The sequence below is a fragment of the Rhinolophus sinicus genome, chromosome 5 (assembly GCF_057876585.1).
Source record: "Rhinolophus sinicus isolate RSI-liver-muscle chromosome 5, RSI-T2T, whole genome shotgun sequence".
Taxonomy (NCBI): domain Eukaryota; kingdom Metazoa; phylum Chordata; class Mammalia; order Chiroptera; family Rhinolophidae; genus Rhinolophus; species Rhinolophus sinicus.
In genome coordinates, this window is record NC_142505.1 from 18,337,898 (window position 1) to 18,352,550 (window position 14,653).

At 33.2% G+C, this 14,653-nt stretch overlaps 1 protein-coding gene across 1 annotated transcript in view; it reads right to left on the reverse strand.

Annotated features, from left to right (window-relative positions):
• STT3B (STT3 oligosaccharyltransferase complex catalytic subunit B) overlaps nucleotides 1-14,653 on the reverse strand; it is an 85,982-nt gene that overhangs the window by 25,347 nt on the left and 45,982 nt on the right. The window contains exons 4-5 of the mRNA XM_019727747.3: nucleotides 7,222-7,287; nucleotides 4,788-4,887 (exon numbers count right to left, since the gene is read on the reverse strand). Coding sequence (XP_019583306.1) covers nucleotides 4,788-4,887; nucleotides 7,222-7,287 — 166 coding nt within the window. The remainder of the gene's footprint in view (nucleotides 1-4,787; nucleotides 4,888-7,221; nucleotides 7,288-14,653) is intronic.

The following is a 14,653-nucleotide window of genomic DNA, read 5'->3' on the forward strand; positions in this document are numbered from 1 at the left end:
GCATTATTTACAGTGGCCAAGACAGGGAAACAACCAAAGTGTCCTTCGATAGATGAATGGATAAAGAAGTTGTGGTATATATACACAATGGAATGCTATTCTGCCATAAGAAGAGATGAAATACTGCCATTTGAGACAACACGGATGGATCTTGAGGTTATTATGCTAAATGAAGTAAGACAGACAGAAAAAGTTAAGAACCATATTACTTCACTCATATGTGGGATATAAAACTGAAGGCAACAAAGGAACAAGACAAGCCAATAAAGAAACAAAAACTCATAGACACAGATAACAGTTTAGTCCTTACCAGAGGGGAAGGGAGGAGGGGGAATTGTAGAAGAGGGTAAAGGGTGTCAAATATATGATGATGGAAGAACTGACTCTGGGTGATGAACACACAATGTAATATAGATTATGTATTATAGAATTGTACACTTGAAACCCACGTACTTTTGTTGACCATTGTCACCCCAATAATTAAAACAAGCAAAAAATCAAGGTTTATCTCCAAAATTTTCAGAAGGGCATGGTTAGTTGGAAAGCCTAAAAAGACTTCCCTTAAACTCAAAATCGAAATTGATTTTCACAAACCCCTCCCCATTTCCATTTTGTTCACATGCTATAATGACACTGTAATCATGGATTACATTATGAAAGCTCCTTAGAAGAATCCTAATGGCTAGCACAAAACTTAGTTATCTATTAAACACTTAAATCTCTAGTGAACCAATTTGCTTGAATTTCCTGAAAAATAATAAGGTAGCATTAGACAAAATAAATTCTAGCACTTCCAGCTTTTGCATCCTAGAAATTTTACATGCAATTTTTCTTTTAAGTTCGTTGTTTTATAAGTTAATTTAGCATTAGATATGTTCTGTTTGTAGTGGTAAAATGTAATTATGATTCTTAAAGTTCATGGCTTTATTTTTAATTCACTAAACAGTAGGATGATCTTATCTTTATTCACAAGATAGACAATCCTACAATAATTTGCACAAAACTAAAGTAGTATGTCTACAACACTTTACTCTTTCAATGATGGTTTCCAGAAAATATTACCACAAAAGTACCTTTCAGGTATAATATAAAAAGCGATTCTGCTCCTCTCCTTACTCAAATTAACTCACTAGAGAAAACATAGACAATACCATAAACAAATTTCTTCAGTAACATTTAAAAATCATTTATCAATATTAGAAACTAATTTCTTCCTTCTTAAATTATTGTTGTTATTTAATGAGACACGTACAAACCATAAGAGGTAAAATTCATATTTCTATAAATGAAAAAGCAAGTCTCATTCATTATGAATTTAATACATGCTCATTGTAGAAAATTTAGAAAGCAAAGTATAAAGAAAAAACATCAATAGTAATCCTTGCTGTCTGCTTTTTATTAACATTTTCCTATATCATCAAATAGTAAAAAATATTCAATTTAGTGACACTAGTATTTCATGGTATGAAAATGCTACAATTTAAGTATAATTATAAATTATAATTAGACATTTAAGCTCTTTTCACAATTATAAGTTACACCACACTGAATATCCCTAAACATGTCTTCGTATCTTTAATAATTTTCTTATGACATATAATGTGATACACTTTTATCAAATTAGAAAGGTTAAAATCATTTTACATCTCATCAGTGTTACATGATATCTGCAAACCAGTCTTTCTATAAATGCAAAATAAGACTTTATTCTTGTTAAAACATCAGAATCCTATTTATAACATAATTTTGTAAAATTTACTTTCCAATACAGTGAAATTCAACAAGTCCAAAATATACCTTCACGAAATAATTTAACTTTATGAACTTCAACCCCCCTTCCCCAAATTTCATCCACATTATCTTCGATGTACCTCCTTTTCCACATGTGAACAAACTTAACAGTTTTTTTTGGCTTAACAACCAAGTCTAAGGACACGTTAAAAAAATTTACTCAAAGGGAAACATTTTTCTCATAATTATTTCAAATGATTCACTTTTTCTTCACTTAATTTGATACTTAGAACCCAATCAAACTTTTGGTCATTAATTATGAGTTTGCCATACATCAATTCTTTATTTCCTTATCTAAATATTTCTGCTCACAAGGAGGGATAACCACAGAGAAAGGATGCTATATGTTAAAATCACAGGACAGCCTGTATATACAAACACACTTGCTAATGCTTCCATTTTTTTTAGGACCATAATGTTAGGTAAAATTTAACTTAAATCCTGATACATTTAGGATGAAAGAAGAGAAACAATTGTTTTATACCATCACTTTTCATCCATTTAAAGGTAAACTCTATGAAAGAGCATAAAAATCACTTAGTTACATGAGTAGAATAAGAGAGAAAAGAAACAAGGAGGTTGGGGTAGAGAAACTGAATTCTATGAAATTAGGAGACATTTACTAATCTAACTTTATACACATATATAACATCCCTAAACCATTTTATTTTTATTCTCTCTATAAAAAAAAGAAATATTCTCAAGAGCCAACCAAAGCAGTATTAATTGCATGCTTTTTCTAAAGTGACCAGAGTTCCTACTCACCAAATGCAAGGTCTTTTTCTCAGCTTTCATCCTACTAGATCTTAGTGCTAACACTCAAGGGGATTTGGATACTGCTCATGTTTTAAACTTTTTTGTAGACTTCCATTAACCTCTTTAAAAACATTATTTATTTGACTACACCTGACTTCCCCCTGGTCTCTTCTCCATCTTCCTAATTCATGGGCATTTTACAAAACTCAATCCCTCAGTCTTCTCCTCACTCTATTCCTGACAAATTTGCAGGAAGCCAAATTTTAAAAATTCAACAAACAAAAATCTTAGTTCTTTCCCTATAACCATATAACTTAAAAAATTTCTTTCCTTATATATTTCCTAAACAAAACAGCTGAAAATTATAGTTTAATCTATTATTCTCCTTTCTGGATCCCAATGACTGTTTACAATGTTTTCAGGGTAGGGAGACCTCATAGGTTGGTATATTTTAACAGTAAAGTATTTATTTACATGCTAAGTACATAGTTACAGTGATTTTTAGCATCATGGGCTGTGGAGCCAAAACATCTAAGTTCAGGCTTCAGCTCCCTTATTAGCTACAAGATATTCAGCAAATTGTCTGTTCTCTTCTTTCCTCATCTGTAAAATGAGGATAGTAACAATACCTACCCTCATGGTGGGGTTATGAAGATTAAGTGAGTTAATACACATAAAAAACTTAGGACAGTTTGTGGTGTATAAGAACTAGAAATACATTAATTATTTAAGTGGTGATTGTTATACGGTATGCTGAAATGGCTAGAAATATAATTAAAACACTATGCATTTTTTAAATTGCTGTAATTCATGTTCTATAAAATTCAAAATTTAAAATGTACCATTGAGTATTTTTTTATGTTCACAAAGTTGCATAACTATCACCAATATTTACTTCTAGAACATTTCCTCATCCCCCACAAGATCCCTTACCCATTAGCAGTCACTCCTCCACTTTGAAAGCCCCTGGCAACCACTAACCTACTTTCTGTCTCTGGATTTGCCTATTCTGGAAATTTCATGCAAAAAGAATCCTACAATACATGGCCTTTTGTGTCTGACTTATTTTACTTAGTATAATGTTTTCAGGGCTCACAATGTAACATGTATCAGTATTTCATTCATTCTTATGGCTGAATAATATCCCATTGCATAGATATACCACACTTGATCCATTCATCAATGATGGACATTTGGGTTGTCTTCACTTTTTGGCTATTACAATGAATGCTGCTATGAACACTAGTGTACAAGTTTCTGTGTGAATATATATTTTCATTTATCTTGGGTATATACCTAGGAGTGGCATTGCTGGATCATATGGTAACTGATTAAGTTTTTGAGGAACTGCTAAATTACTATGTTTTTTTTAATCAAATAAACATGCTTTATATCATTGTGCTACTGTTTTCCAACAACATTACAATGGGATTCTATTATTTTACTAAGACATTAGTTTCTGATCACAACTTCTCTCTAATTTAACCTGTAAGAATTTTCTGTCTATATCACAGAAAATGGACTCTAAGATTTGAGACACCATCTATCATTAAGTATATAATTCAAAAGACGTATTTAAAAACTTGTAGCAAAAATAAAGATTGTGTAGAGAAGATTTGCACAGACTATGCTATGGTCGGAATGTTTGTGCTCAACCACCTCCCATTCATATGGTGAAAACCTAATGCCCAAGGTGATGGTTTTAGGAGGTAATTAGGTCCTGAGGGATACAGGGATTGGTAACCTTTTAAAAGAGGACCCAGAGAGTTAGACTGTGAGAAATAAATTTCTGTTGTTTATAAGCTACCTAATCTGTGGTTTTTGTTATAGCAACCCAAACCAACTAAGACAGTCTGGTATATTGTATAGAAAGGGCTTTCAAAAGTTTAAAACTGTTTACTTTGAAGATGCTCAATCTCTTACAGTGAGTTGACTTTGAGTAATATGTATATGTGGATGATTTCATGATAGAAATGCACCTTCCCTCAAATAAAATAAAAAAGAAAAATGGCTGACAAATATTAAATCTAAAATAATTTCTAAAAAAACTCATCAAGGAGAAGACGGTAACTTAGGTAAAAATGCCTGACCCTCCCTATAAATATAGAAAGCAAAATAATTGTAATTATTTTTACCTTCTAATGCCTAATACTGACCTAACAGAAATGTCTGTTCAATGAAAACAATGTATATGAGACATCTCTTAGAAATTGACAGATTTCAAAAGTAAAATCACTTACCTATGTAGACTCTTTTGCTGTATCTCTGCATCAGTAATAACACAAATACATGCAGTGGAATAAGGTTGATAATAAACACATAACCACCCCAAGCAGAGACCTATGGGCAAAGAAATGCTACATTAAATAATTTGTATGTTTGCTTTTTAAAATAGATGCATTTTATTTGTCATAAAATCTAAACACATAATAAAATCTAAACACATAAGCAAATATAAACACTAGGATTTTTAGCAATTTTGAGATATGCTTAAAAATATATTTATATTACTATAACCTTCAAACAACCTATTTCTCCTGATTTTTGTTGATAATTAAAATAACATAATCCCATAAATTCAATATGCTTCTCTACATTCACTGGAGAAATGAACAAATTAAACTTAACAAGAATGTTGAGAACATTATATTAATAATTTGTTAATTGAAAGTAAAAAGACTCATGAAGTTAGGACTTTTAGGATATAGATTATAAATTTTTAAGAGAAAAATGGCTTTTACTTCCCCTATTTTTGGTGATAAATACATTGCAAAAAATTTCACTGAGAATAAACACAATGAATGTTACCACCAATCAACAACTCAAATAAAAGGAATACTCAGATGATCTGGATACGCTTTGAGATCCTCAAAATAAAGGTGCTACCTTGGGTATAAATTATTTCCTATATAAATCAAGATCCCATTTTAATGTTTGGCCTGTATCACAAAGTTAGAACAATTCTATTTAATCAGAATAATTGAGTATGTTCTGGTCTAAATTAATAAAGATTCTAAAGATAATGTTTATTTGCAACCAATAGAATTTATTAATTTTTATAAATTAGTAACAGGCAATAAAGTCTTGTTAAGATCAAAGTTCTTGGATGTGCTCTAATCACCAAAAGTTTGAAAGAGCCATTTATACTTTCAAAAGTTTGAAAGAGTCATCTTAAGAGACTATACGTTAACATATATATTCTAACAATGCTGCCCTTGTCTACAATATTTCAGTACCACTTGTAAAGGAACTGCCTTCAATTTACAATGCATACAAGAACTACAATTTACCACTTCAGTCACATGCTATTTTTCACCTAAAACGTTACTCTGGTTGCGCACCAATCCTAACAGGACTTCTGGTTATTTCCAAAATTTACCACATTTTGCTGTATTGTATAATGCATACATTTTTACCCAAATTTCTGAAGGAAAAATAAGGATGTGTATTATACATGGGTATAATTATGTAGTACTAATTCCGTACCTACATAACGTTTTTAATTATTTTATTTATGCTTATGAATTAAAAGTGTAACTTTAGAAATCAATGACGATATCGGTATGCAGAATAATACCCTGGAATACAATAATCAGTTTTGAACTTATGACGAACTTGCAACGACGAAGAGAGTTCTTGGTCTTCTATGATGCATATAGTAAATTTATTACCAGTACATAAAATTTCCTGTACCATATGTTTAAAAATAAATGTTAAAGTTACTTTATAATAGAAAAAATAAGTACCTAAATGTAAACAAATAAAAATTTGAATTAAAAAATTAAAAAGAAAGATTTTTTTCCCCTGAAAGTTTGGGCCAAAAATGTGGGTGCGCATTATACACGGCAAAATAGGGTACGTCTAAAATTGAAAGAGACTGGGTTTTCTATTACTGAGTACAACTGTGCCGAATATGCCCAGCTTGAACCACTTTAAAAAGGGAATGGATAATCTGGACGCACAAATTTCATGACATTTGTTTAAAAAAAAAAAACCAAACGGTACCTAAGGTTGTCATTAATTTTCAGCACAAGACTACTATATAGACCAGGGGTGTCCAAACTTTTTTCAACGTTTTTCACCAAGGGCCACATGCGGTAAAATACACAAACAACCGGGCCACTCACTCGAGGTGAAGTACGTATTGCCTCACCTGGTTTTTTAAAGTAAACTAAATATATTTTTGGAATTTGCTGCAGGCCAATTAAAAATGGATTGCGGACCGCAGCTGGCCCATGGGCCACAGTTTGGAAACCCCTGATATAGACTGTGGTGTGGAAAGAAAGGCAGGAGAATGAAAAGGTAATAATGAACCCCTATCTTAAGTAATCTGTTGAAAAAAATTATATAGGCAGTTTACAGGTTAACCTAGAGGATGTGACCATTATTTGAAAAGAAAATTTTTGTTTCACTTGCTGCAAATATTCTATTTGAGAGGTTGAATATTAACCCTCCCCACTGAAAGAAAAGTCATTATGGGTCCTGACAGTAAGGGTAGGGAAGAGAATGGTGACAATAAAAGAGTATACATTAAACAAAATTAAGATCCTAAAGATTTCAGGAGAAACAAAGTGGAGCGCTAGCCCTGGATAAGAGGAGAATGATGAAGAGGAACTGGATGAACTGCCACAAAGACTTGTTAGACATCCTGTATATTCAAATATAAACTCTTACCATATAGAAATACGATAAGCAGCAGCACACTGTCCAAAAAACTGACCCAGTTTTCACAGATTTTACCTAAAAAAAAAAAAAAAAGCAAACGTAGTAATAATATTTACAAATGCTCCTGCTGAATTAAAAAATGTTAAATGTTTAGTAAACCTGTATTACAAAAAGCTAAGTTATTTTAAAAAAAAGGTGCTGAAGTTATTCAGGTATTCAGATCCACTTAATACATGCATTTACAACACTGGACAGTAGTCAGACACGTTAGGAATAGCTTTGATTTTATTTCTAGTTATTTGGCTTTCTATAAATGTATCAACTTAACAGAAACAAATTATATTTTTCCATTTGTTATATCTTCTACCTTAAAATGATTACTATCAACAAACTGAGACTATAACTGAAGAATAAATTTGTTTAATCTACATTTCCATATGGTTAATTTGCTTAGACATTATACTTTAAGCTGAATTTTTCCTTTATTTGAATGTGATTATTTATATCTCACATATAATTCTAATTATGAGCATCCATTTTTGAAAACTTCTCATCTAGAAATTTTCAGATACTATAATAAATATCTCCAAGAAATTTATATTCCCAAAATTAGTTTCTAGATGGCCTAATGATGTATCAGTAAAATTCTCAATTCCCCTGAACTGGAAAGACATCTTGCAGTACAAAAAGATTCAAATAGTTAACAAATCTCTACTGACTTAAGAAACATAAAAAATAATCCACGGAAAAGAGTTTATATATGTTCATCTCAAAAAAGAAAAATACGTTAGCAACCTTAGAAAACTGAATTTTAAATTTTAGAAACACAAGTTCTAAATACTTATGCCAAAGGGTCAATTTTAAGATGAACCACGTGAGTGTCCTAAAGAAATGAGAGACGTAAGCCCCATTACGAGCAACTCTGTATTAAAAAAGTTATTGCCATGTCCTGATAGAAGTTCAAATTTAACAGTATCCTATAGAGCTGATTTCAAGTAATTCTTTACTTTTAAAATGGGCCTCTACTAGTACATTAAAGCAAACTACAGGTGACATCCAACCTTTGGGGGAAATGTTAAAAAAAAAAAAAAAGGGGACAGAGGAAGGGAAGAGAAACCATTCTTAGTTTACAGCACTTGAAAGATATATGAGGTTGACTTCTATTAGACTAGTGACAAACCGCTTTGAATTGAACATCATAGTTCACACTCGTTATATGTGACAAAGTATCTTCCCACTGACCCCCAAAATCTACCTTGATTTTAAAAAGGTTTATCTTTCACAGGGTAAAACGACAGGTAGGCCCTATGTCAAAATGTGAATAGGGAAGGGGGTATACTAAAATATTGAAAATTTTTAAGTGAGAAAAACTTCCAGGGCAGATGAGATATTATTCCTATACTGAATTGCAGAAGTGAGTTGGAACCAAGTAGTGCTGCCAAATCATACAGAGACCAAAGGCACAGAGGGCAAAAGATAATTTTTAGGGAAGGGAGTGAGTACCAGGGAAATGGAAAAGAATGTTTAGAAAGGCCTAATTCTAAGTGTGCAAGAGTAAAAGAAACAGTGTTCTCAGAGGTGAGATGGAACAGAAACAAAAAGGAATCTGAAGGACAGGGGCACAGAAGGCTGTGGTAGGTAGATTAATAGAGCAAACAAGGAAAAAACAGAGATTGAGAGTACAAAGGATAGGCTGTCCAGTACACTAGAGGTAGAGAAAAAGAAAAAACGTTGGCAGGGAAAGCTTGCAAATGACCATTAAGTCCCTTATATTTGTGTACCAGTTACCATTTCTTGCCTCTTACATCCAAATACAGCCTTCAATACCGTGTTTCCCCGAAAATAAGACCTAGGCGGACAATCAGCTCTAATGAGTCTTTTGGAGCAAAAGTTAATATGAGATCCTGTATATTATATTATATATTATATTATATTATACCCGGTCTTGTAGCAAAATAAGACCCAGTATTATATCCTATCCTATCCTATCCTATCATATCACATCATATAAGACCGAGTCTTATGGTAAAATAAGACTGGGTCTTATATTAATGTTTGCTCCAAAAGACGCATTAGACAGGATTGTCCGACTAGGTCTTATTTCCAGAGAAACACGGTATATGCTCTGTGATAAAAGAATTCCTCTAAGTATTTCTCCTTTAAAGTGAGTATGATGCTAAGGTTTCTCAGTAAAGGCTCCGGACAAATACTGCAGGAGAAGAGGCTCTCCAATCATTTCAGGTGTAGGCTGGAGTCGGTGTATGGGTGTAAGGACATCTGGTGGTACTGCCACCAGCCATGAGCCCAAAACAAAGTAGTCTGTGACTTTGCAGCTTTGATCTAGTAATGACCTTTCTGCAGTCCTCATGACATGGTGACCAGAAGCACCACACAAACTCTGAAAGCCTCCTGCCCTGTCCCCTGCTGGTACTCAGACTCCTACTGCACACCATTATACAGGTTGCCAGCTCCCTACCCCCTATGTGCCTACACTCCAGAGGGTGGTTTATTGCTTGTCTGGCAGCTCCAAACCAGCTCCAGCCTGGCCAAGCCACAGAACTTCTCTACTGTTGGTGAGCTGAACCACACCCTCCTCAATGAGATCTAAATCCTTTCCAAGCTTGTTTTTTTTTGGTTCTCTCCCTCAGCCCTATGATACCATATAGTTTCCTTCTATCTTAGTTGTTCTTCTATTGTAGTTAATATTTCGTTATATAAAACTTCTCTATTTAACCTACTGTGATTGATTGGACCCAGACTGCTACAATTACAAAAAAAAGAAAAAAAAGACTAAAGCCAACTGTGTGGCCTGAGAGAATAAGTAAAAGATACATACGGTAAACCAAATATATCCTCAGTATTTACTAATACATGAAAACTTTGCTGGGCTATGTTGAACACACACATTATAACTCAGGACTACAGTGAAAGCTCAATATGATAGAGACCATATGGTGAGTACAGACACTGAGTGTCAAAAGGTCCTTAGAGATCATGAATGCTCCTGGTAACAAAAATACAAGTTACGAGACTGGTATAACAGACTAAGTGGGTGTTGAGGTCCAAATTTATAGTAGTAGGAATTTATACAGAAAGGAGAGGTTATGCTCACAGACCAAATCAACATTTTTTGGTGAGCTACTGGAATTAAAGAGTAATAGACAAAAAGAAATTGAGAAAAGGTAGTTTCCTAGCTTGAGCTACTAGCCATTGGTGGGGAGGAGGAAAGCCAACAGATGGTGGGTGCCGATGGGTGGTTTTTGAACTCAATCTTTGACTTGTTGATATTGAAACACCTGAATTAGAATTCTTCAACAACAAAAGAATTAGAAATCAACAAGACAAAGAATGCTGGGAAATTTCCAAATATTTGGAACAATTCCCTTCTAAAGAACCCATGGGTCAAAGAAGAAATCACGAAATTAAAAAATCTTTGCATGACAATGAAAACACATTATGAAAATATACAGAATACAGCTAAAGCAATGATTATATAGCCTTAATTCTCATATTAGAAAAGTGAAAGAGCAAAAATAACTTAAGCTTAAACCTCAAGAAGCTAGAAAAGAGCAAACCAAATACAAAGAAGGAAATAATAAAGATCAAGAAATGAAAATAGAATAGTACATATACAGAAAAATCAATGAAATCAAAAGTTGGATAAACTTTAGTTAGAAAGTTTAAACTAACCAAGAAAACAGAGAAGATACAAATGACCAATACTAGGAAGAGGTGAAATCACTACAGACTGTACAGAAATTAAAATAGTTATAAAGGAGCATTATGAAGTGCCAAAAATTAGATCATTTAGATGAAATGGAACAATTTCAAAAATGATACACTTTATCAAATTACTCATGAAGAAACAAAATCAGAACAGAGCTATGTCAATAAAAATTGAATTAGCAATTTTAAAAAATCTTCCCAGATTCAGATGGCTTCACTCGTGAAAGTCCCAACAGTTAAGGAAGAAACAATCCCAATCCTGTAAAAACTCTTTCAGAAAATAGAGGGGAAGGAAACATTCCCCTAATTTATTTTAGGCGCCCAGTATAACTCTAACACCAAAGCCAGACAACGATTATCACAAGAAAACAAAAATAACATGTTAATATCCCATGTGGATAAAGAAGTAAAAATCCTTAACAAAATATATGCAATACAACCTGGCAATGTATTAAAAAGGATCATACATCATGAACAAATGTAATTTATTCCATGAATTCAAAGTTATTTTAACATCTGAAAATAAATTAATGCAGTGGTTTTCAACTAAGGGTGATTTTGCCCCCACAGGGGCAATATCTGGAGACATTTTTGGTTGTCACAACCTGGCATCTAGTGTGTAGAGGCAAGGGATACTGTTAAACATACTACAGTGCACGAAACATCATGCATAACAAAGAATTGCCTTGGCCCAAAATGTCAATAGTGCTGAAGTAGAGAAACCCCAAATTAATGTAACAAAGGACAAAAACCATATGATCAACTCAATAGACATAAAAAAAGTATTTGACAAAATCTAATACCCATTCATGATAAAACCTCTCAAATTGAAAATAGAAGAAAACTTCCTTTATCTATGATAAAGAGCACATACAAAAAACCTACAACTATCATCATAATTAACGGTGAAGGCCTGAATGCTTTTCCCTTGAGATCAGGAAGGAAAGGATGTCCATTCTCATTACTTTTATTGGACACTATATTAGAGGTTCTAGCCACTACAATCAATCAAGAAAAAAAAATTAGTGTATACAAATTGCAAAAGAAGAAGCAAAACTATTTGCACATAACACGATCTTGTAAAATCCCAAGGGAACTTAAAAACTTAACATGCAAGTTTAGCAAAGTCACAGGATACATGATCAATATATAAAAACCTATATAGTACCTCCCAAATTTAAATGTAACATGAAGCAACATTAATCAAGACAGTGTGTCAATGGCATAAGGATAGACATATAGATCAATGAAACAGAATAGTTGAGAAATAAACCCATGATTTATGGTCAATTAATTTTCAACAAAGGATTGTCTTTTCACCAAATAATGTCTGAACAACAACTGGATATCCACGTGACCAAAAATGAGTGGGGAGCTTGGACCCTTAATTTACACTGTATTTAAAAAATTCACTCTAAATGGATCATAGACACAAATGTAACAGCTAAACTTCATGAATAAAACCTAGGACACATGTGTGACCTTGAGTTAGGTAACAATTTCTTGGATATGACACCAAAAGTATAATCCATAAAAAAAAATAAGACTTCATCATAATTCTAAACTTTTGTTCTTCAAAAACAAAAAAAAAAAAAAAAGGAAAAGAAAAAAAAGAAAAAGAAAAGAGGGCTAGACCAGAGAGAATATATGTAAAACACATACTGACAAAGGACCTGTCACATTCATGACCTTTATCCAAAATAAATAAAGGAAATCTTACAGCTCCAGTATAAGACAGATTACCCTCCTTCTAAAAATGAGTAAAAGATTTGAATAAATACTTCAAAGAGCATACGAATGGCCAACAAGCGCATGAAAAGATATCAACATTAAGTCATTATAAATCCTAAACGCAAATTAAAACCACAATGATATATTACTAGACTACCCTCTAGAATGGCTATAATCAAGCTGATGAAACCAATGTTTTCAAGAATGAGGAAAAATTAGAACCCCCATATAATGTTGGTTGAATGAAAAATGTTACATCTTTTGGAAAATGGTTTGGTAGTTTATTAAGGAGGAGTTACACCATACAACCCAGCATTTCCAGTTCTAGGTATTTATTACCTAGGAAAAATGAAAACATGTCCACACAAATACTTGTACCTAATGGTCATAGCACCATTATTTATAATAACTCAAAACTGGAAATCCAAGTGTCCACCAACTGATGGATAAACAAAATTTGGTATATGGTGTGATAAAAAAATATTATGAATGTTTAAATTTTAAAAATTTATTACAGTAGAAGACACATTGCCATTAATTTCCCTCAAAATACTCCCCCTTGCTTCGAACACACTCATCTCATCATTCTTGCCACTTTTCTGAAGCAGTTCTGAAAGTCTCTTATGTGAGTGTCTTTAGTTGTGCTGTCATGGCTGCCTTGATGTCCTGAATCGATTCAAAACGTTTACCTTTCATGGTCATTTTTACTTTGGGGAAGAGCCAGGAGTCTCACGGTGCCAGATCCAGTGAATAAGGTGGATGAGGACACATGGCAATGTTTTTATTTGACAGAAATTGCCATATACAAGAAGCGATATGTGACAAGGAGCGTTGTCATGATGGAGGAGGATTTACAGTACACTTTAAAACACACCTTCTCTCAACCGTAGCTCACACCTGACTGACTGCACCAAACCAGTTGAAACTCAGTCACACACTGTTACTAAAGTTCAATGCACTGCTTCCCGTATTGAAGATCCCTGCCCTTCCACTGGACGGCACTTGGCAGCAGCATTCACTGTATTTTGATACAGCATTCACTGTATCACAGCATTAAGGCTCCATGTCACACATCGCTTCTGGTATATGGCAATTTCTGTCAAATAAAATCATTACGCTGTGTCCTCATCCACCATATTCACTGGATCTGGCAGTGTGTGACTCCTGGCTCTTCCTCAAAGTCAAAATGACCGTGAAAGGTAAATGTTTTGAATCGCTTCAGGACACAGGCAACCATGACGGTACAACTAAAGACACTCATGAAAGAGGATTCCAGAACTACTTCAGAAAGTGGCAAGAACGATGGGATAAGTGTGTTCAAAGCAAGGGGGAGGGCACTTTGAAGAGGATTAATTACAATGTGTCTTTTACTGTAATAATTTTTTTTTAAATTTAAACATTCACTGTATTTTTGTGAGATGCAGAGAAAGCAGGACTTATAGGGACAGTTATAGCACTGAATGCATGTATTAGAAGAGAAAGATAGATCTAAACCAATAATCTAAGTTTCCACCTTAGGAAACTAGAAAAATAAGGTAAATTTAAATCCAAAGGAAACAGAAGAAAAGAAGTAAGAATCAGAGCAAAAATTAAAATTGAAAACAGACAACAGATAGAGAAAAATCAGTGAAACCAAAAAACTAGCTCTCTGAAAGAGCAGCAAAATTGATAAGACTCTAGCCAGGGCTAACAAAGAAAAAAAAAGAGGACACAAATTACTAATATCAGAAATAAAAGGAACATCACTACAGAGCCCATAAACATTCTTAAAAGAATAATAATGGAATACTATGAAAAATTCTAGACCACAAATTTGATATCCTAAATGAAATGAACCAATTCCTAAAAGACAAAAATCTGCCAAAACTCACAAAAGAAGAAATAGAAAATCTGAATAGCCTGTATCTATTTTTAAAAAGGAGTCAGTAAATAACCATCCAAAACAGAAAGCACCAGGCCAAGCTCAGTTCACCGATGAATTCTA